The sequence below is a fragment of the Phycodurus eques genome, chromosome 11 (genome assembly GCF_024500275.1).
Source record: "Phycodurus eques isolate BA_2022a chromosome 11, UOR_Pequ_1.1, whole genome shotgun sequence".
Lineage (NCBI taxonomy): Eukaryota > Metazoa > Chordata > Actinopteri > Syngnathiformes > Syngnathidae > Phycodurus > Phycodurus eques.
In genome coordinates this window covers 8,490,055-8,517,174 of record NC_084535.1, presented here as the reverse complement: position 1 = coordinate 8,517,174, position 27,120 = coordinate 8,490,055, and the positions used below count along the sequence as shown (strand labels likewise).

Here is a 27,120-nt window from a genome sequence, read left to right as displayed (position 1 = left end):
CGCGCGCGCCCCCCCTCAACGTGAAGGTATGCGTGGGTCACATGGCCACGCCCCTACCAATGATAACCTACCGCCCCCCACGACCAAAGCAACCGGGGCCAGACATCTGTCAGGTCGTGGGGACAAGGGCAGAGAGTGCGTGTGTGTGACCGAGTGAGAGCGATAACCACAAGAAGTTTCCCGTCCTTAATAAGAATTTAATTTGTATTTTTACTCAACCTGAAGTCGAGTTTTGGAGGGGCCAGCTCAAAGATGATGACCATGACCCAAATGGAGACCACAGTGCGCTACGACAACGGCTACGAGGATGAGTACATGCTCCAGGAGGACGAGTGGGACCGGGACATGCTGCTCGACCCGGCCTGGGAGCAACAGCAGAGGAAAGTAAGTCCAAAAGTGGCTCTGAAACGCACCCAAAACCCCAAACGAAGACAGTCGGCATAAACGACCTTTGAGCGTTTCTTCAAAATCATTGATATCCAGTTCGAGGTCCATGTACTAGTATACTAGTATGTTCTGTCCTCACAACTAAGACTATCCAGCCCACTAGTGGAACGTCTGTCTTAATTGTAACGTTCTTCCACTACTTCAAGACATTTCTGCACACTAGTAGGACAACTACATCACGTTACTAGTTAAGGCTAAACTGTGCGTTAGTTGGTATTTAATGTCAGTAATAGTGCTAGTACCACGCACATGTCAACTAGTGCAGTTTTGCCTCATATTTTCCCTATATTGAGGTCCTCACCAGGAACACTAGTACATGGACTTGAAGCTAATAAGACAATAGCGCACTAGTACAACAACTGTGTCATACCAGTAAAATTTTTCCACTACTGGCTTTCACTAGCTGTATGAAGGTAGAACGACAATTCAGGGCACTAGTGAGTAGAATGACTGTCTTACTAGTAATGTTTTTCCACTACTGTATGCCAATTCGGAAGGCTGCTCGAGTAGGACAACTACGTTACTAGTGAAGCAAAACTGCACAAGTTGACATTTGCAAGCTGCCAGTACTGCTCGTAAAGCATTAAGCTAGTGTTAACTAGTAGACCTTTATCATGTCACTAGTAATACTAGTGCCACACACTTGTCAACTAGTGCAGTTTTGCCGAATTTGTATTTGCCCTGCTAGTGAGGACAAAGAGCTTACTAGTACATGGACCTTACATTAGTAAGACAACAGCGCTGCGGTAAATGATGGTAACTATATAAGTAAGTGTTACTAGTAAAAAATGTTCACTACTTTATGATATTTCACCATAGTAGGACAACTTTGTCACCCTACTAGGATAACTACATGTGACTAGCGAAGCTAAACTGCATGAGTTGACATCTGTGCTATGAGTACCACTAGTGAAGCACTGGGTGTTAACTAGTTGTTCTAGTAGCACACAATTGCTAACTAGGGCACAGTTCTGGCTCACTAGTAGAATATAGTTGCGTTACTATTGAGGGCAAAGAGCGTACTAGTACTAGGACTCTATGACAATTCAGGCGAATAGTAGAACGTCTATGTCTTACTCGCAAAGATTTTCCACTTCTGGAACAACTACTAACAAACTAGTAGCACAACTACATGTCACAAGTGAGACAAAACTGCACAGTTGTTGACATGCGCACGCCACAAGTACTGTTAGTGAAGCACTACATGTTAACTAGTATAATTTTATAATGTCACTAGTAATAGTAATAGTAGTAGTAGCTCTCAATTGTCTACTAGTGCAGAATGTACTATATGCTCTTTGTCCTCACTAGGAAGACACTTCAGTCCACTAGTGAAAAGAGTAGTTCCTCTACGTGCTGCACACTTAAGACAACTTTTGCATACAAGTTGGACAAATTTTACCAGTGAGGCAAACTACTAGTGGGTATTTTGGTGTTAATAGTAGTTAGTTCCCACCCTGATTAGAGAGCCAAGTCACATACTTTACATGATATAAATCTCATGGCACACCACCAAACAAAAATGCCACAAAACGTAGATATATACTGAAATAATAATAATTTCATCTCACTTTACTCAGAAATTTACTTAGCGTGATTCTGGGCCTGTTTAGTTAAACACAAAGCTTTTATTCTGTTGTGTAAAATGCAACAAGTGGACACACAGGTTAGTTTCACCTTCTGCATCTAGCGGAAGAGCATGCAGTTGTTCTGCCTGTCAAGATATGTCGCTGGCATCGATTGGTGAAATAGCGATTTTACGTATGTGCCGACGATCTGTGCCAAAAATCTAAATTTCTTACAAATGAAGTACAATGTGCCCAACTTCCAGGCATCAAGTCTAGTCCCCCCTGGCTCTTTGACCGACGGATGCGGCGGGTACCAGCTAGACTAACAATAGCCCTGCTTTCCAGCGGCTCTGCTCTCTCTCCGGTGATACGCTTGGAATGCAAGCTGTCAACAGATGCTCCCAACACATGGTGACACTCTTGGGATTTAGAATGGACGCTGCGTCTAATTTTAACCACCGCCACGGGCCAGCATTGTAGTAGGGCTAAGCCGCTGTTCTTCGCGCGGAATTCTTTTGTTTATGGCGACGGCACACAGAAAATATTGCACGAGGCTGACTGAATATAGCCTCAGGCCCCCCATGCTCTCTAGTTGATTTTAGGGCTTTTTGATTTGGCTTCTTTGCACAACTGGAGGCCCCCAGCTCTTTAACCTCCCTGTGGCCCCCATGGTAGGATGAGGAAACCGTGTATTTGTAGCAACACAAGGTGACAACATGACTGTTGTCTTGACATGATTCCATTTCATTCCTCAAAAGACATTTAACATTTTTGCAATGTGTTTTTAATAAGAAAAAAAGCACTATACAGTCTTTTTTAACTTTCTAAAAACATTCAGTAATAATGTAATATAATGGAATGTAAAGAATTCATCAGTTGTGCATCACGATTTCATGCTTCAATGTCCATTACAGTTGTGTTTTACATTGTGCTTCTTCTGGTGTGCGCACCTTGGCCACCAGGCAGTATAATACATCCATCCATCCATCCATCCATTTTCTGAGCTGCTTATCCTCACAAGGGTCACGGGAGTGCTGGAGCCTATCCCAGCTATCTTCGGGCAGGAGGCGGGGTACACCCTGAACTGGTTGCCAGCCAATCGCAGGGCACACATAAACAAACGACCATTCACACTAACATTCACACCTCGGGGCAATTTAGAGACTTCAATTAACCTACCATGCATGTTTTTTCGGATGTGGGAGGAAACCGGAGTGCCCGGAGAAAACCCACGCAGGCACGGGGAGAACATGCAAACTTCACACAGGCGGGGCTTGGATTTGAACCCCGGTCCTCAGAACTGTGAGGCAGACGCTCTAACCAGTCGTCCACCAATCCACCAGTATGATACAGACAGGGATAATACATGTAGATTTGATGATGAAACACAGAAGATCGTCACAACTAAGCTGCAATATTATTAGTTGGTTTTCACAGAGGATTACGAATTTGTGGCTGTAAGTATGGTTGTATGTATGTATGTATAATTCATTTAAATGTTTATAATTACTGCACATTGATGCTTGTTTCATTATCCCGTCTATGGCATTTTGCGTTGTATGTCAACATTAGGCTAGCGGAATTTCATAAAACAAAGTTGTGTAGTTTGGTTAAATACGCAACATGTAATACTGTTTGTTTAGTTTTGGAAAAAAACTTGAACTTGGAATGGAAATAAACAACTTAAAAGTACTTTGCCTCTTTTTTGAAGAAACGTTCACTATCTACCAAACTACTGCTAGTTGCAATGTTTGCTGCCACAATTTAAGGCTCAAAAGTCCAACCCTTTTATCACAACTGAAGACAAAAAAATTGGCCAAGCGACGGCTTGTACATGCAGGTTAAAAAAAGAAAATAGATATATATTTTGGAAATGTTTTGTATTGATAGCATACACTTTGACGTTGACCCAAAAGTAAACCTCATGAAAATCAGTTGAGAAATAAGCAGACTATGAGTTAAATTCGATGTCCATGCATTGACTTTGATGGGAATGTCGACCTCCGCAACATGGCCGCCACATAGCCACATCTGTTAGCCGGGCTGCTATAGCGCGCAGGTATATCTAGTCTTCATATCTATGGCTATAACCCTTTAATCAATGGACTGAACACAAATGGTGCAGCAATAAACAGATAATACAACAGTTGTCATATATTCATTATTCTCTGTGAAGAAAGACTAATATTGATGTCAAATTCAAAGACGCTCCCAGTAGGTTTTGGTGTCAGTGCCATACTGATGAGCTGTAAGGAGCTGAGAACTCTCAATGAACAGTATCTTGAGAGCTCAGTTGAGCAAGAGTCTCGGGATAAACTGCTCGCAACACAAGGTAAAATAATCGACCGAGCGACGGCTTGTAACTGAGGAAAACTCGTTAGTAGGTGCACTCATAAATCAAGGTACCACTATACAGTAGACCCCCGCATACCCGTGGTTCAGAACGTGCGGATTAACCAATTCGTTAAAAAAAAAGAACATCCAAATGTTTTCCAACTGTTTTCAACCGCCATTGTGGTTTTGGTTGTAATATACTCACGCACACCCTGACTGAACACTTAACACTTATGAGCATGTTCTTCATTTTCACAGCCTACAGTTTTCAACTTTTAAGGTAAGAGTGTAGATTTTGTAGGCTTCACCAGACTGACATAAAGCTTTCGGGCAGCTGGAGTAGGAGACATTTCAGCTGTTTTGAGATACTTTAAGGCAAACACGAATGACAACAATTTGTTAGTTGTCTGCAAATTATTCTTGGCAAAATGGATGATGAACTGGCTGCGACTGATGCGGCCGCCCCACAAGCTGCAGGTGACGATATATATACACTCTAATTCTGCCTTTATATGCGTTCATATTGGAATAGATGAGAAATTCCATTGGCTGTCCAGTGGAATACGTTGCGATCATTTACCATGTGTTCCTAGCTCTAGTTGGAAATCTGCATTCATTTCAAATGAGAGTGAACCCTTTCATCTGAAACACACGTCATCAAATTGACTATTCTTTTACCTTGAAGAGTTAAACAACAGTTTATTTTGTCGTATTTTATAGGCATACAAACCAAACCAGATTATCTGCATAAATGTACCTTTAAAAGAGTGGAATGAAACTGTGTGATGTAAAATGGAAATAAAAATCAGAGTGAAGGAAACATTCATATTCATGTTGTCTTTCTATTTAGCCTTCGTCATTTATTTTCCATCCTTCTCAGGCTCTCAGCCTAGCACCCGAGCGGGGCCCCAGAAGCATCAGCCAGTAAGGCTTGGTCCCTGCTGTATGTGATTCATAAATATTTTTAGTCCAAGCCGTCATTGGCCAGTACCGCCATGTGGTAGGGAGTCTTGAGTGCTTGGAAACATGGACCGCGGGATTGTTGCGACTGTATTCCGAGTCAAATTTGGTGCACCAGCAGGCTGCTGTTCTGTAACAAGGATGGCAGCAGCTCAAAGTCACACACCCAGGGGGAGATCTCGTAAAATGTGATGGCCTTTTTGCTCTGAATGTTAAAATGTATTTGTGCTTTACAGCCACAGGCGGTGCAAGGATGTGAAAATCAATTCTCAAATTGCTTCATTTATTGTTAAATTTACACAATACAACAAATATTCGATTCATCCATTTATTGAAAATTATTTTCCTCGTTCATGTCGCGACTGTGCTGGAGTTTATCCCAGCTGGACTAAAGGCGGGTACACCCTGGACTGGTTGACAGTCAATAGCAGGGCACATAGACAATAACCATTCACACTCACATTCACACCTAGGACATTTTGGAGTGTTAAATGAACCTAGCATGCATGTTTTGGAGTGTGAGAGGAATCTTCATCATCTGTCTTAATCCATGGGTCACATCCTGACGTTTGAAAAAGGAGGCAGCTAAACAGAAGAACGCATTAGCCTCCAAGGTCTTAGTTTCTCCCTCTCCTCTGTCTTCTATGGAGTGTTGTGTACATAGTGGTTCAACTAATCTGCTGGTAGGTTCTCCTCTCAAAAGGTGTTGTCTTAAGTGACTTCACTGAACCACTGAATATCTCCTCCTCCGTGGTGTACATTAGAGGCCGAAGGTGGCATTGTTCATATTTTGACCTATTCATTCAAACGCAAATTGTCCTATTTGATGTGACAGTCCCAATATGTTTGCCACTCTGGCACTTATTTAGAGGTATTCTCTTATCTCTAACTCTGTAATGAGAGTGACGTGGAAGAATGATTTAGATAAGCGAGCCACCTTGCGCCTGTAACCAATCGCATTTTAAGTGTCAGCACAGTGACGGACAACAGGGAACAATTTCTCCGTCCACATGACATTTTCGCTTGCGCTGACACAACGGCACATTCTGACGTTATTCCCGCCTGGTGGGTCCCTTATCATGAAGCACACCAGAGCGCTCTATATTTAACACCTTATATCAGCCGGAATGCTGAGCTCTGTGGTCGGCTCCCGGATCTTCATTCATGTTGGCGAGTGAGCGACCCAACAAAAATAGGAGAAGGACAATAATCCCATCTTAACTGGATTTACAGTATCTCACAAAGCACATTTGCTCTGATGCTATGTATGTACAGACTGAAAAAAAATGACATTTGACTCTTCTGGGTCAGTACTGGTCACTGTTTCCCAAACATAATTGAGCCAAGGCACCTATTTCAGATTAGAAAAGCTCACGCCACACCACCAAACAAAAATGAAACCATTGATTGGTCACCATAGAATGGAATGAAATGGGATGAATAAAAAGGTGCAGTTTCTCAAACAATTCAAGAAACTGGGGGTCCAGTACCTTCTTAAAAGGAATGTTGTCGGTGCTCAAAAAGTAAGTGAGGATCTCTGGTCCCGACCTCTGTTTGTCTTTTGTCTGTAACCTCTCCATTCTTGTTGTTTTTAGTCCATACCCGGTATAAGACCTGCTCTTTCTGGAACCATGCTCTGGTCTGCACATTGCCACTGCGGAATACAATGTTTAGTTATATTCCGTCTCAAAGTTTGATTGATTTGGAGTCTCTGTTCCGATAGACCTTCACTGCCTGGTGTAACTCCCACCTGAGGAAAGCTGGCACTCAAATTGAAAACATTGAAGAAGACTTGAGGAATGGACTGAAACTCATGCTGCTTCTGGAAGTGATCTCAGGTCAGATTAAATTGTTGTACTAGTTGGTTTCTGACTGTTCTGTTCTAAATTTGTTTGAACAGTTTTCTGTAATTACCACTCAATGTGGACAATATTTATTCATATGACCTTCCCACTATGGCATGTTGGCAGGTGAGAGGTTACCTAAGCCGGACAGAGGGAAGATGCGCTTTCACAAGATTGCTAATGTCAACAAAGCACTGGACTTCATCACAAGCAAAGGGGTAAAACTGGTCTCCATCGGAGCAGAAGGTACCAAAGGCCTTGGCTAAATATAAATTACAGAAAGTACTGTATCACCATCTTGTTCACTAATATGATTTGTGTTCGTTTTTCAGAGATTGTGGACGGGAATGTAAAGATGACGCTTGGAATGATCTGGACAATAATCCTCCGCTTTGCCATTCAGGACATTTCTGTTGAAGGTGGGATGATAAAACACATTTTAAAATACAGAGGTGCCTTGAGATATTTTAATATGTTCTGTGACCATGCTCGTTGCTCAAAACACTGTCTCAAATCATCTTTCGCCATTGAAATTAATATAAATGCCATTAATCATTTCCCGCCTCCCCCTCTGCTATTATACTTTATGCAACCCCAATTCCAATGACGTTGGGACATTGTGTTAAACAAATAAAAACAGAATACAATGATTTGCAAATCATGTTCAACCTATATTTAACTGAATACACTACAAAGACATGCAACATGTTCCAAAAAAGCTGGGACAGGTGGCAAAAAAGACTGAGAAAGTTGAGGAATGCTCATCAAACACCTGTTTGGAACATCCCACAGGTGAACAGGCTAATTGGGAACAGGTGGGTGCCATGATTGGGTATAAAAGCAGCTTCCTTGAATTGCTCAGTCATTCACAAGCAAAGATGGGGCGAGGTTCACCTCTTTGTGAACAGGTTTTGGAGAAACATGCTGCCATCCAAGCAACGTCTTTTTCATGGATGCCCCAGCTTATTTATGCAAGACAATGCCAAACCACATTCTGCATATGTTACAACAGCGTGGCTTCGTAATAAAAGAGTGTGGGTACTAGACTGGCCTGCCTGCAGTCCAAACCTGTCTCCCATTGAAAATACGACAACGGAGACCCCGGACTATTGAACATCTGAAGCATCTGAACATCAGGCAAGAATGGGAAAGAATTCCACCTACAAAGCTTCAACTATTAGTGTTCTCAGTTCCCAAACATTTATTGAATGTTGTTAAAAGAAAAGGTGATGTAACACAGTGGTAAACATGACCCTGTCCCAGCTTTTTTGGAACGTGTTGCAGCCATAAAATTCTAAGTTAATGATTATTTGCTTGGCACGGTGGGCGACTGGTTAGACCGTCTGCCTCACAGTTCGGAGGACCGGGGTTCAATCCCCGTCACCGCCAGTGTGGAGTTTGCATGTTCTCCTCGTGCCTGCGTGGGTTTTCTCCGGGCACTCCGGTTTCCTCCCACATCCCAAAAAAACATGCATGGTAGGTTAATTGAAGTCTCTAAATTGCCCCTAGGTGTGAATGTGAGTGCGAATGGTTGTTTGTTTATGTGTGCCCTGCGATTGGCTGGCAACCAGTTCAGTCCAGTTCCTGCCCGATGATAGCTGTCTTAGTAAGCTGCAGTAATGTAATAGTAGTAATTTTTCGCAGGGGATAAAAAATATATGCCTGTGAGTGTTATGTTGCCTGACTACATGTACTACATATTCTTATTTTACTCATGTGTTCGGTCTGCCCGCGGGGATGCCATCCTGCAGCCTCCTGGGGCCGGGTGGGCTGGGGTCCCACACAGTCTACCCCAGCTGTTGTGGTTACTGTGGTGGCATCGTCTGTGGTTGCGAGCTGTGGCACCTCTCGGTGTGAAAGACTCCCACAGGTTGTCCTTCCTAGCCTGGATCCTCAGTGCCTTGCCTTGTTGCCATGTCTCTACACTTTTAGTCAGTAGTTTCTGTGTGTGTGTGTGTGTGTGTGTGTGTGTGTGTGTGTGCGTGTGCGTGTGTGCGTGTATGTGTGTCTGCGTGCGTGTGTGTGTGTGTGTTTGGGTATGACTGTTCGTATGGCTGTATCTGCATTTACCATGGGGCTGGTAGGGGTGGGTTTGTGTATTCATCCTGCGATTTGATTTGTCTTTTTTAAATCTCTTTGACGCACTTTGGGTTGCATTTTTTATGTATGAAAAGTGCTATACAAATAAAATGTTATTTGATTTGATGATGATGTGTTGCTGCACCGTTTGTGATCAAATATCCGTTATAACACTGCAATATACGTAGATCGTATTCCTTAGCCTGTCTAATGTCCATCCATCCATTTTCTTTACCGCTTATCCTCACTATTGTCGCGGGAGTGCTGGAGCCTATCCCAGCTATCTTCGGGCAGGAGGCGGGGTACACCTTGAACCGGTCGCGAACCAATCGCTGCCTGTCTATTGTGTTTCCTATTATGTTATAGCATTAAGCGAGTGGACTTTAAGTCAAAGTTATGTGGTTGTTTATAATCCTCTTTGTTTTGTTTAGTTTGACAGTAAACCTAACCTGGGCGTGTTATTAAACAGTTTGAAGCCTATTCTTTGAAGAATTGTTCTCTATCTGCCAAATTGACGCTTGTTGTAAAATAAGTTGGGTTAGTTCCCACCATACAGCACTCGTATGCCAAATGTCTGCTGACAAAAAGCAAACAATCGGCCAAACAGCGGCTTGTATCTCGACAAACTTGGAAGTCGTGTCACTGTTATCTCAAGGCACCACTATATAATGTCTGTTAATGTATACCAGAAAAGGTAAAGAAGCACTCATGACATCATCATAATGTGACCGAAGCCACTATTGTACCTCTAAAATCTGTGCAGAAACATCAGCCAAAGAGGGCCTCCTCTTGTGGTGTCAGAGAAAGACCGCCCCCTACAGGAATGTCAATGTCCAGAACTTCCATGTCAGGTAAGTCATCGAATACTTTTCTACCTTCCACCTCCCAAAGTAATGGATGTGATATGTTTCAGAGCATATGTCAGAATTGTTTTCTTAATGAACACACAATCTAATCATTTGTCGTGTTTTATAGTTACCGTGTCAAATTTAGCAAATTTACTTTAGAAGCATAACCTGTCAAATTAAAACTTTAGGCAAGATTTTGGCATGATTTAGACTTCCCCAAAAGTCATGGTTTAAATAGCCTTGAAGGAGTGGCTTGATTTGCAAAGGTGCCTCTGTGAACTGACATGTTGGCTCTCTCTGCTCATCGGCCGATGAAGCTGGAAGGACGGCCTGGCCTTCTGCGCCCTGATTCACAGACACAGACCCGACCTGCTCGACTACTCTAAGCTCAGCAAGGTGTCGTGCGTGTGTTTCACCTGTAACCAGGATGTTGTGTCAGCCCCAAACACTAACATGACTGCCATCCACATGCAAAATAATATTTCACAGTGTAATCAGATAAAAACACACTAAACTGTGCACTAGGAATTGAGTTAAACTAATTCCATGTTTTGATTGACACTGTCAGAGAGTTCCAGCCATCCATTTCGTATAGCGCTTGTCCTCATCAGGGTCACGGTTGAGCTGAAGCCTATCTCAACTGACTGTGGGCGAGAGACGAGATACACCCTGCAATATCTGCCAATCGCAGGGCACATTTAGACAAGCAAACGTTCACAGTAACATTTACACATATGGACAATACAGAGTCTTTCATAAATCTAACATGCATGAATTTGGAATGTGGGATGAAGCCGGACTACCTGCCGAAAATAAGCCAAGGAGAACACGCAAACTCCATACAGGAAAGCCGGAGCTGAGATTCGAACCCAGAACCTCAGAACTGTAAGTCAGAGTTCATTCTAACCACTACCCCCACTACTGAGTTTAGTGTAGTTATAGTTTAATTGCACGAGCAGGGTAAAAGTATTAGAAGGACATCTCAGTAGGATGCAGTGTACTTCTAAAAAAAGTCAAAGAATTTTAACCATACGACGTTTTCACTACTACAAATGCCGTCATAATGAATACCTCGTTGATAGCGTCAATCAAAATGTGCATTATTATTTTAGCCCTTGTACTGGATCTCATTAGTGGTGTATCTAATGTGGTGTTCTGTATAGTGCATCTCAATTAATTACAATATCATGCAAAACTCAATTTATTTCAGTAGCTCAATTCAAAAGGTCAAACTCACATATTTTATAGATTCATTCCAGACAGAGGGAAATATTTCATTATTTTATTTTGCATAATTTTAATATCTTTAGCTTACAGCTAATGAAAACCCAGAATTCACCATCTCAAGAAATTAGAATATTACATGAGAAACATTCAAAATGATTTTTAATATGTAAATTACGTAGGAATTGGCATTCTGAAAAGTATTTTCACGTGTTTAATGATTCTGTATAATATATGTTTCACTTTTGAATTGAACTGCTGTACTAAAATAAATAAACTTATCTGGGATATTTAGATCGATTGTGATGCATGTGTATATGCATTTGAATTCAAATTAGTTTTGGGAATATTGTGCGCCCGTATGTAAGGAACTTTTGGAACATCCATCCATCCATCCATTTTCTGAGCCGCTTCTCCTCACTAGGGTTGCAGGCGTGCTGGAGCCTATCCCAGCTATCATCGGGCAGGAGGCGGGGTACACCCTGAACTGGTTGCCAGCCAATAGCAGGGCATATACAAACAAACAACCATTCGCACTCACATTCACACCTACGGGCAATTTAGAGTCTCCAATTCATGCATGTTTTTGGGATGTGGGAGGAAACCGGAGTGCCCGGAGAAAACCCACGCAGGCACGGGGAGAACATGCAAACTCCACACAGGGGGGGCCGGGGATTGAATCCCGGTCCTCAGAAATGTGAGGCTGACGCTCTAACCAGTCGTCCACCGTGTCGCCCTCTTGGAACATGTTTATCATTATCTCGTAACATAAAATAGAGGATGGCTACATTATATTATCTTCTCTGTATCTCATTTGAATGTTGTGGCTTCATTGGTGTATGAACAGGGGAGCTGTGTAGGTGTTCCTCCTGCCTTCTGTCACATCCTTATAATGCAAAAGGAACTCTAACACGTTCCCTATTGTGGGAATATTCCTTATACAAGAGCACTTTGTGAGTGTTTTCTATTAGAATTTTTACATTGGAGATCACGATTGAGCATGTTAATTCCAAGCGTGGCCACTGTAGCTGTTTAGCAGGATTGACTTGTCTGTTGTCAGTCTTGCAACCAGAAGCCCTCACTTTTCAACTCTGGCTCGAACGGTCACAGAAACACGAGCCTCGACCCCGTGGACCTCGGCCTCGCCCCTGTTATTACAGTCACGTCACATACACCGTGAGAGGCTGCTAGTCCTCATGAGAGTTAAGAAGAACTCACTAGCTTAGTGGAGTATCACCCCTAGGCACATTGGAACGTAGCTGCTCCCTCCCACTGTTTTTTCCCCCTCTTTCTCTCATGCACACATTCACACTCTCAGTCACCCATGGACTTTTTAGATTGCAGACAGTATCATTGTGCAGCTGTTGAGCTTGGCTCCAGGTGAGCGGCCCTTTTGGGCTTGCATTGTTGAAGCATAGAGCCGCTAGGGGTGTTCTCTAGTCTATCCAAGCTTCCATCCTGGCATCATCTGATCCCTCCATCTCCTCTGCTGGATCGTGGAGCAGTTGGCCCTGTCATTCATGTAGTGAGCAACCACCTTTGTGGTGCAGAGACAATGGCAGCAGCACTTCGTACATCCTCACCGACTGTCCAGTTAGACCGACTGTCCAGTTAGCAGGGATACTCTAAGCTGTTGGTCCAATACGCCACTCCCCACACTCTCTCAAAATTACAAGAAGATACTCAAAATGCAATGAACCCCTCATTACTGTTGTTGTAGTGAATTTTAATCTACAATGGGGGGGGGGGAAGTAAAACAGCGAGAAAGAAGTCTAGAAGTTACGAGAATTAAGTCGTAATATCACTGGGAAAATATGATGTAATGTTATACGAATTATTGTAAGTAGGATTTTTCAAGAAAAAAAGCCTCAATATTACAAGAATAAAATCTTATTTGTTAAGAGAATGAAGTTATAATCAGAATAATTTTTATTTTGCCAAGTATGTCAAAAAACATACAAGGAATTTGTCTCCGGTAGTTGGAGCCGCTCTAGTACGACAACAGATGCTTTTGAGACATAAAGACATTGAGAAAAACAGTCACTGAGCAGTAAAAGGTTGCTAGTAATCTGGTAATGCCGGTACAATTATAATTTATATTTTTTGACAATTTTACTAATATAGCAATAGTCCGGTGCAATGACCATTGTGCAAAGGGCGTCGAGACTTCAAGGAATGTATGCAGTTTAAAGTGACGAGTAGTGCGATAATCTGGGACAATGTCGATTGTGCAAATGTTGCAGATACTCCTCAATCAGTGTGCAGTGGCGCAGATGCTACACTGGCATGAGTGGCCAGTATTGGTCAACAACAGATATGCAAATAGTGCAGCGTGGCGAGACTACTACACTGAGCGCACGAGTAATGTATAATTGGCCTGACAGAAATGTGACAACAAACTCAAGACAAAAAATTGGCAGCATGTTGCAATGCTTTTATCAAACTATTTGTAGAGATTTTTTTTTTCTCATGGATTCATTTTGTGTGCTGGTGCAAATCAAACCTTTCTGCAGATTGCGTGGCTTTTTGACAGAATTTAACACCCCACTATGATGGGGAAGATAAATTGCTTTATCTAAAACAGAATTAACGATACAAGGAGTCATTAAGTGGATTCTGCAGTTGTTGCGCCAAAACATTATTGATTTTCCCGTTGAGACACTAGCGACCTCATTGATCAAATGCTGCACATCACTCTAATAAAAGTTAGAAGTGAGCGTTTTAAGCTACAGATCTTCAGATAAATGAGAATTGCATGGAAGTGATGAGGAAGTATAACGTGTCTGCTGTAGCGTGAAGGTCAGGTTCAGTGACATTTTAAGTCTTGCATTGCTGTTCAGTCACGTGGAATTGTATTTCTTTATTTAGGATGATCCTCTGGGCAACCTGAACCTGGCTTTTGACATAGCAGAGAAACACCTGGACATTCCCAAAATGCTCGATGCTGAAGGTAATCATGTCGGAAAGCTGAAAAGACCTTTGTTTTTAGGATTTTGTGCTTAGAGACACTCATGGATAAATGTATTTTAGGAGTACCGTAGAAAACCCCTCAAAACTCAACTGGTAGCGAAAAAAATGAGCGCCGATACCCGTTTTACCGAGCAACACAAAGTTGGGTGGACATGACCATTATAACAGGAGGAATGGATCAGTCTCCAATCACCCATGGCATAAATTGTTCATGAAATCAGCTATTTTGATTTAAAGCAGCAGCATTTTGGGTGAATTCCAGGCCTTTGATGAACTCCTACGAGGGATTATACAGTACTTAAATAAGCGCGAATCGGAAGCACCTATCCTAGAAAGATGGATGATGCTAAATTACTGGGCATTTTTTTACTACTTTTTATTACGTATGTAGACAAAGAAAAATGTAGGCTGCACATGGCATCAACCTTTGATCGTAATTTCGTTCAAATGGTGCAAGCGCCATTCATAGCTGCTTACAGCTTGAATTGTAGTTACAGTTGCAATACAAGGATTTTTTTTTACATTTTTATTCTGTCATTTGTCCACTACAATAATGTCTCTTGTTTCCATTCTTGTCATTTTGACACCACTTCCTCCGCAGATATCATCAATACCCCTAAGCCTGACGAAAGAGCCATCATGACATATGTGTCCTGCTTCTATCATGCTTTTGCTGGTGCGGAGCAGGTACTTAAAATCATCTTATCGTATAACATGATTTGCTCTTCCATCCTTATATGCCAGTGTAGAGAGTGGTAGGTGTACCATGAGAGGGAGCCCTTTGAGAATCACTCAATTAAATGTTCAAACTATGCAATCTTTTAATCCAGTACAGTATATTTGTTAAGTATAGTTCAGTTATATTCAACTTCTAAGTGTAATCATTTGCATTTCATCTTTTAGAACTATACGTTTATTTTTTATGTGCAATACATTTTTATTGAATCTTATTCAAATGAATTCAATTTTCCTACATTTAAGCTCAGTGTTTGTGTTCAAACTGTGCATAATCTTACAGTGGCTTACAATAATATTAAATGTATCTTTAGGACTAAAGCCTGGCTTGTTTTTGAAGAACATTTTGGTTTACTAGGTAATGTATTTTAATGTCAGTCATTAGTATTTTTTGAGGTGTCAAAAGTTTGAGAACCAATGTGTTAATGAGTTCAGTTTTCATTCTCTTAGCACATTCCAATTGATAGTGACCCCAAAAAGGACATTTTGAGAAAATGCTGGATTTTTTTTGATAGAATCACTCTCAGCGTGGCCCACTGTTACTGACTCCAATAAGATTGTTTTTCTCTCTCTCTCTCTCTCTTTCAGGCTGAGACAGCTGCCAACAGAATCTGTAAAGTGCTAGGAGTAAACCAGGAGAATGAGAAACTGATGGAGGAGTATGAGAGGCTGGCCAGCCAGGTAATGATGATGAAAAATGTTGTGCAAGTAGATATTCATGTTCAGATTTTTAGATTGTGACACATACTAGAAATAATGACAAAACAGAAATATAATACATATAGCCAACAAAGTAAATGACATCAAGAGTGCTATTTAAATTCACATGACAAATGAAGTGAGACTCAAAGGATTTCAAAAGGGATTTTCTGCTTTCCACAACAATCCCTTTTCGATAAATCATACATAAAAGTAGGTCTGTCAACACATATTATGGTACACTGAATGAACTGTGTGTTAAAAAAAAAACGTGTAGCCAGTTCATAAATAGATCCAGATAAGTCTAGTCATGCAGCAGTATTACCTGTAAATGTACAGTTATTGCAAAGTCGAAAGTAGACTATTATTGACCGTGATATATAATGCTATAATGATGAATTATAATACACATAATTTATAATCATCGTTTGAACTGTCAGTTTTCCCCACTATTAAATCTCACAAGAGATTTATTCAAAATTACTATAAAAACAACTTTACAATCCTATGCTGTCATAATCAATCTGTAAATGAGCTAATCAGAAGAAAAGGTGGTTCTTAGACAGGAGCTACAATAGTTGGTTTTTGACTATTTAATTGAATCATGCAAAGCTATATCACAGTATTCCCACTCACATCATGTCGCATTATGTCATAATTACCTTGATGTCGGCCCATCCAGCTGCTGGAATGGATCCGCCGCACCACTCCCTGGCTGGAGAACCGGACCCCGGAGAAGACCATGGCAGAGATGCAGAGGAAGCTGGAGGACTTCAGGGACTACAGGCGCCAGCACAAGCCTCCCAAGGTGCAGGAGAAGTGCCAGTTGGAAATCAACTTCAACACCCTGCAGACCAAGCTGCGCATCAGCAACCGGCCCGCCTTCATGCCCTCCGAGGGGAAGATGGTGTCTGTAAGTTACTCTAAATCCTTCCTTCACTGAACTTGGCATCATTAGTTGCCAGGGTCAGAGAGAGTCACAGAAGCGTGTTGATTGTGCCTCCAGGATATTGCCACAGCATGGCAGGGCTTGGAGCATGCAGAGAAGGGCTACGAGGAGTGGCTCCTTACAGAGATTCGCAGGTTGGAGAGACTGGACCACCTGGCCGAAAAGTTTCGCCAAAAAGCCAACAATCATGAAAACTGGGCAAGCGGTGAGCAGTTGTACATCCATCCATCCATCCATTTTCTGAGCTGCCTATCCTCACCAGGGTCGCAGGAGTGCTGGAGCCTATCCCAGCTATCTTCGGGCAGGAGGCGGGGTACACCCTGAACTGGTTGCCAGCCAATCGCAATTTGTACATACAGTCGATACAAAACGTTTACACAACCCTGTTCAAATGCCAGGTTTTTGTGATATAAAAAATGAGACAGATAAATCATTTCAAGATGTTTTCTGGCATTAGTGTGACTTATAACCTGTACAACTCAATTGAAATTAAAATTAATCTTTTCGAGTGGGGAAGTAAAAATAACACAACAATTGCCACCATGTAAAGTGCTGTTGATTAAAGTTCAGCTGTTCTTGTGTCTGACTCCCATTTAACATGAGTTTGAATGAGATTTGTTCATTCTGAACACAGACACATCCCCAGTTAGGGTGTGTACAGTCCCAGTTTATTTTTTCTTCCCCTCTCTTTTTTTAAAATTACATTGCATAGGTTATAGGTCACATTAATGGTAGACAAAGTTTGAAAATTATTTATCTTGGTGAACATTTTTTATATCACAAACATCTTACATTTGAACCGGGATGTAGACTTTTTATATATTCTGCACATCTCTACCTTCTGTCTTGACACTTTCTTTCTTTTGCAATACTCTGCCATTTGTTTTAGGTTTGAGCTGAGATGGGATCAGTCCATAGTGTTCTTTATCACCATGAGAAAGTCTATGTTTGAACAACTAATCTCTTTCTTCTCCAATGTGTCCTATCAGGCAAAGAAATGTTACTCTCCCTAAAGGATTACGAAACAGCCACCCTGACACAAATAAAAGCAATGCTTCGAAAACACGAGGCCTTTGAGAGCGACTTGGCAGCCCACCAGGACAGAGTGGAGCAGATTGCCGCCATTGCGCAGGAGCTAAAGTACGCTGACCCACTCGACTTTTGTAGTCATTGTCCGAGACAGTGTATCAGGAATGTGACGTCACTCCACAAATGGCTGAGGCCAAGCCCACATGTACATGGATATTTTTAAAAACATAAATCATCCGACCACTGGGGTTTGAAAAAAAAAAATCACAAATCAAACACATTCGTTGGCCTTCACGTAAATTTTCACCAGTCAGAAGTTTGAAAAAGCAACACTTGATGACTGTTGAGAGATATTTGTTAAATGATGGAAATTGATGCCATCCATCCAATTGTTATAGCACTTGTCCTCATTATTATCGCAGTGGGGGCCTAGCATAACTCATTTTGAGCTAGACTGGGTGCCGCCAATCGTAGGGCACATTTAGACAAACAACCATTCATATTCATACTTACGGACAATCTAGAGTCTTCTATGAACTTAACATGCTTGTTTTGGAAACTTGGTAGGTATCCAGAGAAAATCCATGTACAGTAAGTTTGGGAAGGACATACATATTTCACATACAAACCCCGAACCTTCGAACTTTGAGTCAGATGTGCTATCCGCTCCTGCACTGTTCTGCCCTGCACATTTATGCATATATTTAAATATATATTTTAAAATCCACACTCATCTTTACTAAAAACTGGACACAGCGTGACTTAATATATTCAATCCAATTGCCTCTGCATCTTATTGTGCAAAATAAAATCAGAACACATAAGACAACAATGTCATTAGGTTTTTTTCTATTGCGGAATACATTCAAAATAAATACATGAGGTAATGCCACACATTTGAAATGAAACACACAAACACTGAAGACAGAGTCATGGAAAGGTCTTCACTCTGGCCAGAGTTTTGCAAAAGCTACATTTGTGTGGAAAAAAAAGTTTATTTATGTTTTATTTTTATCTATTTATTTTTAATAGTACTATGTATATATCTGTGTTCTTGTGGCCTAAATGCGCTGGCATAGTTCCTTTTTTGTTTTGGTTCATTGTTTCGATATTAATTAATGGTGAGATGTCCTGGATGAAGTATGACCCACTACAATAAATGTTCCCATCCTTTCTGGGGGGGAAAACAACATCATGTATTCCAACATAAAGGTCGATGTTTTCTTTTCCAGTGAGCTGGACTACCATGACGTGGCAGCTGTAAACCAGCGTTGCCAGAGCATCTGCGACTTATGGGACCGACTTGGAACCCTGACCCAGAAAAGGAGGGAGGCATTGGAGGTGAGGAGTATTACAATACAGGGGCAAGAAGAGCATGGAGTCTGCCTGCTATCACAAACGAATGTCTTTGCTTCTGTGGAAAGTCGCCACTAGAGTGCGCTAATGATCCAATCAGTAAATGCTTATTGGTTTCAACAAAAATATCAGGAGGTGTTTCATATGGTATTGGATTGAGACATGGCTGTCATCATGTGGCCTATGACTGGCTACATTCCAAGTGGCCACTTCTTCTGAACCATGCTGACCATTCCTGACTTGCAACTGCATGATGGCCCAGGAAAAGGTCTGAGGATTAAGTGTGAATGACAGCAACAGGGGGCCCGTTGTCTGTCCACGTCCCACTCAACACAATCCTCCAGTGACCGAGCCAAAATTGGGGTTAACAAGGCCATGTTAATGTTATTCTCTCTGGGCTTAATCTTCATAACAGGTGCGTGTGTGTGTGTGTGTGTGTGTGTAGGATGGGGGTGGGGGCTAGTATTTGTAAAGGGATTTGTATGGAAGAGGTCATCTTGGGCATTTTGAGTCTTTTTTTCCCCCGTATTTATCTCATGTCGTAATTCTTCCAGCGTACAGATAAGCTGCTGGAAACCATCGATCAATTGTTCCTGGAGTTTGCCAAGCGGTCTGCTCCTTTCAACAACTGGATGGAGGGAGCCATGGAAGACCTGCAAGACATGTTTATGGTGCACACAATAGAGGAGGTCCAGGTAGGCTCACAGCACCGCGGACAATGCTGGAGAATACGTCACACTGAGACCTCCTTATACTGTAGTTTGAGTTTATCTGAAAATCAGCAGGGTGGTAAAGGTCGCATGAATTACTTGAAATCAAAGTATTGTGACTGAATAATTCACTTCTTGTGTGCAGAAAACTCCATACATCCATTTGTCTTGTTGAGCCCTTGTTCTTATTAGCGTTGCAGCTGGAGCCGTGGAGTGGTCGACCGTCAATTGCACTTGACAAACTAGACAAACAACACACGCTCACTTTCACACCAATGGACAATTTAGAGCAGCTGTGGAAAAAGTATGGCTTTCTTCGTTCTTTAATCCGACCCACTGAACATTACATAATCAAGAGTCCTGTAATATTTGTTGCAGTCATGTATTTTCCTTCTAAATTTGGCTCATAATTAAGAATATATTGCCAAAAGTATTCACTCACCTGCCTTGACTCACATATGATTTTAAGTGATATCCCATTGTAAATCCATATGGTTTTATATGATGTGGTCTACCCTTTACAGCTGTAACAGCTTCAGCTCTTGTGGTAAGGCTTTCAAAAAGGTTTAGGAGTGAGTTCACGGGAATTTTTGCCCATTCTTCCAGGAGCATATTTGTGAGGTCACACACTGATGTTGGACGAAAAAGCCTGGCTCACTGTCCACTTGAAATCAACCCAAAGGTGTTCTATCAGGTTGAGGGAAAGACTATGTGCAGGCCAGTCAAGTTCAGCCATACCATGTCTTTATGGACCTTGCTTTGTGCACTGGTGCACAGACATGTTAGAACGGAAAGGGGTAATGCCCAAACTGTTTGGCTGCTCAAAATCTCTTGGTATGCTGATGCATTCAGAGTTCCTTTCACACGAGCTCAGGGGCTAATATTTTGGACAGTTCCCACTTTGTGGTAAGTTTGGCCCCTACCTGTTCCAACATGAGTTTCTCAGTGCACAGATCAAGTTTCATAAAGACACGGATGAGAGAGTTTGATGTGGATGAACTTCACTGGCCTGCACATTCCTGACCTCAACCCAATAGAACACTTTTGGAGGAATTAGAGCAGAGACTGAGAGCCATGCGTCCAACATTACGCATGTATACCCTCACAAATGGGCTTCTGGAAAAATTGTCATAAATTCCTATAAACACACTCCTAAACCTTTTGGAAAAGAGTTTAACCTTTTATAGCTGCATTGGGTGGACCAATGAATTAAGAATGGGATGTCACTTAAGATCATATGTGAGTCAAGGCAGGTCAGCGAATCCTTTTGGCAATACCGTATAGTGTCTATGTATATTTTTTAATAATTTTAAATTTATTTATTGTAAATTATCAAATAAAAAATATGTGAAAAAGAGACAATTTTACACTTATATATATTTATTCTATTTACTAATTGTTGTAATTTGTTATTATAATTGAGTCCTGTAATTTGTTTTTCATTAACTTAGTGTTTTACCCTAATTTTTAAATGTATTTTTTATATTTTAATTTTTTCATTTTACAATATTTACTAAAGTTTATTAAAATGAAGTTTTAGTGAAATTCTTATTCATTTTTCAAAATAATTTTTGAATTTATTTATTGTAAATAATAAAATAAAAACTATTACTAAACAATGAATGTATTTTATTAAATAATTGTTTAATAGATTATAATAAAAAAAATTTTAAATAGAAAAATTATTACAATTACACAGTATTATTATTATTATTCCAGCATGCCCGCGACTCGCGTGAGGATAAGCGGTAAAGAAAATGGATGGATGGATTTTAATTTTTTTAATTTTAATTTTTTTTTTTTTTATTAAAAAGCTTTTTTTTTTTACCTCACCCACAACTGACTGGGCCCATCTGTTTTAAAAATCAAATGTGACCCTTAAGAACAAAAGTTTGCTCACCCCAGATTAAGAGTCTTCAATGAATTTTTTTTTTGATGAGGTAAATAATTAATGGAAACTGAATTACAGTAATCTGTTTCAGGATCAAACTGGCATCATCATAAAACCTCTATACTGTACAGGCAAAGTTTACATAACACTTTGGTGGCCATGAAAGTAGGTTGATATAAAAGTGTAGTACCACACTTAACATTCTCCAAGTCCAATTTACTATCATTTGATTTTAATTTAAACTGATTGATGATTTCCCAAATCAAATTTGTATACTGAAGAAAAAATAAATCACACCTGACAAAACGTCGACATTTTAACAGCATTCCAGCAGTTCTGTCTTCCTCTCTGCCTGCCTCCAGAGTCTAATTGCGGCTCACGAGCAGTTCAAAGCAACTCTCCCGGAGGCGGATGCTGAGCGACAGGCCATCCTGGGAATCCACAATGAGGTGCAGAAAATCTCCCAGAGCTACGGGATCAAGGCCAACATTATCAACCCCTACAGCACCATCACGACCGACGAGCTCCTTGCCAAATGGGACAAGGTAGTTACCGCTTTGAAAACCATTCAATTGTCAAATTTCTCAATATGCAGTCAGCTGTGTGTTATTTTAGGTTAAGAAGTTGGTTCCTCAGAGGGACAGCGCCATGCAGGAAGAGTTGGCACATCAGCATTCCCATGAAAGGTTGAGGCGGCAGTTTGCCGCACAGGCTAATCTAATTGGACCCTGGATCCAGGCCAGGATGGAGGTTAGACATGACTCTTTCATATGGGAATGGCTATGTAATGGAGGATAATAATATTTAAATACATTGTACGTAATGGAGGCATCCTCATAACAGACAGACATTATTGATCTTTAATATGGGGAAGATGTGGTCAGAACAAAGGCTGTGACAAAGATTGTGTGGTATTTAGAAGCCATGGTAACTTTAGATCAGCATCTTTATAAAGCAACCAATTAAATTGACCTCTTTGAACAGGAGATTGGACGCTGCTCCCTGGAGATAGGAGGCACCTTGGAGGACCAGATGACCCAACTGAAGCAGTGCGAGCACGTCATCGTCGCATACAAGCCCAACATCGACAAGCTGGAGGGAGACCACCAGCTCATCCAGGAGTCGCTAGTGTTTGACAACAAACACACTAACTACACCATGGAGGTAAAATAGGAGTTTTTTGTATAAAATACATTTAGTTATTTGCTTTTGTTCCTTTCAAACAAGTTGCACTTATTTTGTAACCTGAACTGAAAGACAGACATGCTAACCAATAGTACACCGTGCTGCCAAAGGCCACTATTTCAGGGAAAACTATGGACCTACTCACGCTGTCTTCCATGTTGTCATCGCATTTGCATGTGTAGCACATCCGTGTCGGCTGGGAGCTGCTCCTCACGACCGTCGCCCGTACCATCAACGAGATCGAAACCCATATCCTGACCCGTGACGCCAAAGGCATCAGCCAGCAGCAGATGAATGAATTCAGATCTTCTTTCAACCACTTCGATCGGGTAAAGATCACAGTTGATTGGTCCATTTTACGTTGTCTGCATTAATACGTGTATTAAATGAATCTTAAAATATTCCAAGTGTGATACTTCAGTGTCATCTGTAATCTACTCTGACTATTAGGCTGGGTTTACACTGTGTGGTTCAAGTGACTCATGCCTGATTGTGTGTGTGTGTGTGTGTGTGTGTGTGTCACTATCTGGCTATGTGTCATGCAGTGTGAATATAAAAATAAAAAATAAAATAAAAATTGGTACCAGATATCTTCAGATGGGAATCAGGCCTCTTCTAAATGTGAATACAAATCCGATGCACATCGGATATGTGCATGGATTGGTTATAGCCCGTCAATGCTCGACGTCATTGAAATACACCCATTGGTGATGTAAATACACCGCCTCTGCCAGTAGGGGAGAGACTAAAGTCAGCCCAACTACATTTTTCATATTTCTATTATTGTTTTTTTTACCGTTATTTACATACAACTACGGCATCTGCGCATGTAATTTGACTGTCAAAACAATTGGATATAAGCATTAAATTAGAATTGGGCACTTGGGCCCGCACTATAAATCGAGCCTTACTTTCATGTTTCTAACTTATGGATGATGACCACTCTTACCACAGAAGAAAAATGGTGCCATGGAAACAGATGACTTCCGAGCCTGCCTCATCTCTATGGGCTATGATTTGGTGAGGTGCCTTCGATGCACATCTCCATTGTTTGTACATAATATTCAAAACACCTGTTTGTCTGTCCGTATCCCATTTAGGGCGAGGTGGAGTTTGCCCGGATAATGATCCTTGTTGACCCCAACGGCACTGGAATCGTCTCCTTCCAGTCTTTCATCGACTTTATGACCAGAGAAACTGCTGATACTGACACTGCTGAGCAGGTTGTGGCATCCTTCCGGATTCTGGCGGCTGACAAGGTTTGTGTGTGAGGAATAGGAATTACTTGAATACAGCAACACAGATAAACACACACACACACACACACACAAGTTATTAGTGCTTCAGTACAAGTGGTACATTGACTTAGTTTGCACATAATGCTGTGAGGTCCTAGCTGTTGTGAGTAATATAGTCAGGCTTTTATGCGATGTGTGTGGTACAAATTCTTTGAAGAGAGGACGATTTCTCAATTGGACATAGATGCTCAAGAAATTAGGCAGACGTGTGATCATTTCAAGTGTCTCTCAGTGAGACGAGAACAGCATGTGTGTGTGTGTCTGTTTTTAATGAAACTCCGGGAGAGTAAGAAATGTTTGATTTATTTCTTAACTTTATACAATATGCCACTTTACAATTTATGACAATTAAACAAAAACATTGTTTATAATGCTGTTGTGTCATTGTTCACATTCTGTTCGCACTTTGTATTAGAATTATTTCCTAAAAAGGAGGACATTCTTATTACTTACAGAAGCTTTAACGGTTTAATTTTGTACCCACAATGTGCATTGTGCTTTCTGTCCGAGCTCGCCTGTAGTTTCTATTGGTGTGTTGACAGTGAACTTTTCACGAGAAAATACTCACCAGCCAGAATTTGTGATTGTGCGCATTTGAAAACAATGTTCATGATACAGTATTGTTTGTTTTGCTTATTTTTTAAGGCTCATACTCAGCTGTTTACTCTGCGGGGCTATGCATACAGAGTTGTAATTTTTATCATCTCCTTGTCTTTGAATTGACAGCCTTATATCCTGGTGGAGGAACTGAGGAGAGAACTGCCTCCCGAGCAAGCCGAATATTGCATCATGAGGATGCCACCCTACAAAATCCTAGGAGCGCCACCGGGGGCGCTGGACTACACCGCTTTCTCCACCGCCCTCTACGGAGAGAGCGACCTCTAACCCCTCACATGGCAGCCTCCGCCCGCTACCATTTTCTTGATTTAGGAATTTAGGGAATCTGTAATGAAAGGAGGTTCAATTGTGTTGAATGTTTGGATTCATTCGTTGCCTGCTAAAAGATGCCTGCTAGATTCACTGAAATATCCATATTCAAAATGCCATGCATTGTTTTAATAAGTCCTTGCAGTTACCCTTTGGGAATACCATGTCCACTTAAAGCCTGATACCATCTACAAGCCCATTTTGAGATGCTTTAAAGGAGACAAATTATGCCACATTTAAAACATTTATTTAATAACATGTCTGTGACATGCTTTCATCAAAATACCCCAAGGATCAAGAATTATTGCACTCGTATTTTTTTGTCTTGCGGAAATTAGCCCATTTTTAGGGGCTAATTGCCTCATGCAAGTAAGCGACTGTATACCCTGCCCCTTATACTGCTGGGCCAATGGCCAGTCTGGTTTTGTTACAGTGATGACTGGGGCGCCTGACCGATGCTACTAGAGTGGTTTCAGATTTGCAGGGGTAGAGGCCAGAGTGTATAATGTACATTACAAAGTATTTTCACTTGTGGATGCAGAATTTCATACACTACTTTGTGAATGTGGCTAATGTATGGTAACTCAATGCGGCGCTGCTTACCTTTTGGCTTTAACATCATAGCACGGGTGTCTCATCCTTGGGAGGTATGGGTGTTTCTGCATGCTAGTGTTTCAGACAGTTTGGTTTGAAAGTGGCTCTGGATCTTCGCCTGTCCCCCCAGTTGATCATGTCATGGGCAGTGAAACTTGTATGTGGCTGGTTATTATGTAAATGCACAAATGCAGAGCGGCTCGCTGACAGATACATTTTCAGAAATAGGCAAATTAGAAACGATTAACTTGGTTGTTTACTTTCACATTTGTGATGGGTAGGCAGATACCCCAGAGACCCAACTATTTGTATACAAGCCATTAAAAAACTCAATTTTCCATAATATGTTCCCTTTAAGGAAGTTTAGAAAGCAATTAAAGACGTACTCAATGAATGAATTCCCAAATTACCCCCACAAACTATATTACTCAAATGGACAAAGAAAACATTACTCCAAAAGTAAAATATTTCAAAGAAGTTATGCTTTAAAGGCATACACATACACACGAGACACAAAAGTTTATTTAGATAAATAATTTAAACTTTCTTTTGTGTGTTTTTATGCTTTTAATGTATTTGCTGATTAAATATCTTAACCATTGTATTATTACACAAATTTCCTTTGCTCATGCATGTATCAATTTCTGTTTAGATTTACACACATTCATCCTGATTTGGCCAACAACAGAGCCCGATTGGTCTCATGTTACTTTTCATTGTATCTAAGGAACAAAATGAATTAAATGCTATTCAAACAATCTCTGTAATGTGGTGTGTTGTTCTGTTGAGACATCCGTCCATTTTCTTTACTGCAGCACTTTGTCTTCATTTGGGTCGCAGGTTATCTGGATCCCATCCTAGCTGACTTTGGGCGAGAGGCTGGGTACACAGCAGACTGGTGGCCTAATAATCGCAGGGCGCTTTGTTAGCGCCGTATCAACCAACCTTGAGGCTTCCGCTAGAAAGCAAAAAAAAAAAAAAAAAAAAAAAAAAAGCCTACTGGAACATCTGGATTTTATTTGGGGTTCATCAGAGGCACTTTAAATGGTGGTAGCAGTTGACTGTGATTGGTTAATAATGAACACAGCCACATCTCACTTACACAGTAAGAGGAAAGAGGGTGTGCAACCACATTATTTCAATTGTTTATTTTTATTTCCAAAGCCATTTGTAAAATGTTATCCTCATTTGGAGAAAACGAGTGGGTCTCATTATATCTGGCATAAATGTAACACAGTATTTCAGAAAAAAAACCAAAAACTCATACCAGTAGTCTAACATTGTGGTGGTAGTGATGGTCTGTGGACGCTTTATCCTTCAGGGCCTGGACGACTTGCTGTGATTGATGGAAACATGAATTCTGCTCTTTACCAGAAAATCCTGAAGGGGAATTTACGGTCATCAGTTTATGACCTACAGTATAAGATGAAGCACACTTTGGTTCTACAGCAGAACAACCATCCAAAACACAAC

At 41.0% G+C, this 27,120-nt stretch overlaps 1 protein-coding gene across 3 annotated transcripts; it reads left to right on the top strand.

The window, feature by feature from the left end:
* The first annotated feature begins 87 nt into the window (after positions 1-87).
* On the top strand, positions 88-26,384 carry actn2b (actinin, alpha 2b). Of its 3 annotated transcripts, XM_061690016.1 has the most exons (21): positions 88-384; positions 7,033-7,147; positions 7,280-7,399; positions 7,486-7,572; positions 9,996-10,083; positions 10,398-10,476; positions 14,173-14,254; positions 14,876-14,961; positions 15,598-15,690; positions 16,391-16,621; positions 16,715-16,862; positions 17,647-17,797; positions 18,919-19,027; positions 19,597-19,737; positions 22,006-22,188; positions 22,259-22,393; positions 22,628-22,807; positions 23,011-23,157; positions 23,783-23,848; positions 23,929-24,087; positions 24,853-26,384. In XM_061690016.1, exons 1-21 carry the CDS (start codon positions 253-255, stop codon positions 25,009-25,011), a joined length of 2,691 nt encoding a protein of 896 aa, XP_061546000.1. In that variant the 5' UTR covers positions 88-252; the 3' UTR covers positions 25,012-26,384. The 3 variants fall into 3 exon arrangements, with proteins under 3 accessions (XP_061546000.1, XP_061546001.1, XP_061546002.1); XM_061690017.1 differs by lacking the exons at positions 88-384; positions 7,033-7,147; positions 7,280-7,399; positions 7,486-7,572; positions 10,398-10,476 and having other exon boundaries at positions 10,016-10,083; XM_061690018.1 differs by lacking the exons at positions 88-384; positions 7,033-7,147; positions 7,280-7,399; ... (1 more) ...; positions 9,996-10,083; positions 10,398-10,476 and adding an exon at positions 10,860-10,965.
* The last annotated feature ends 736 nt before the right edge of the window (positions 26,385-27,120 follow it).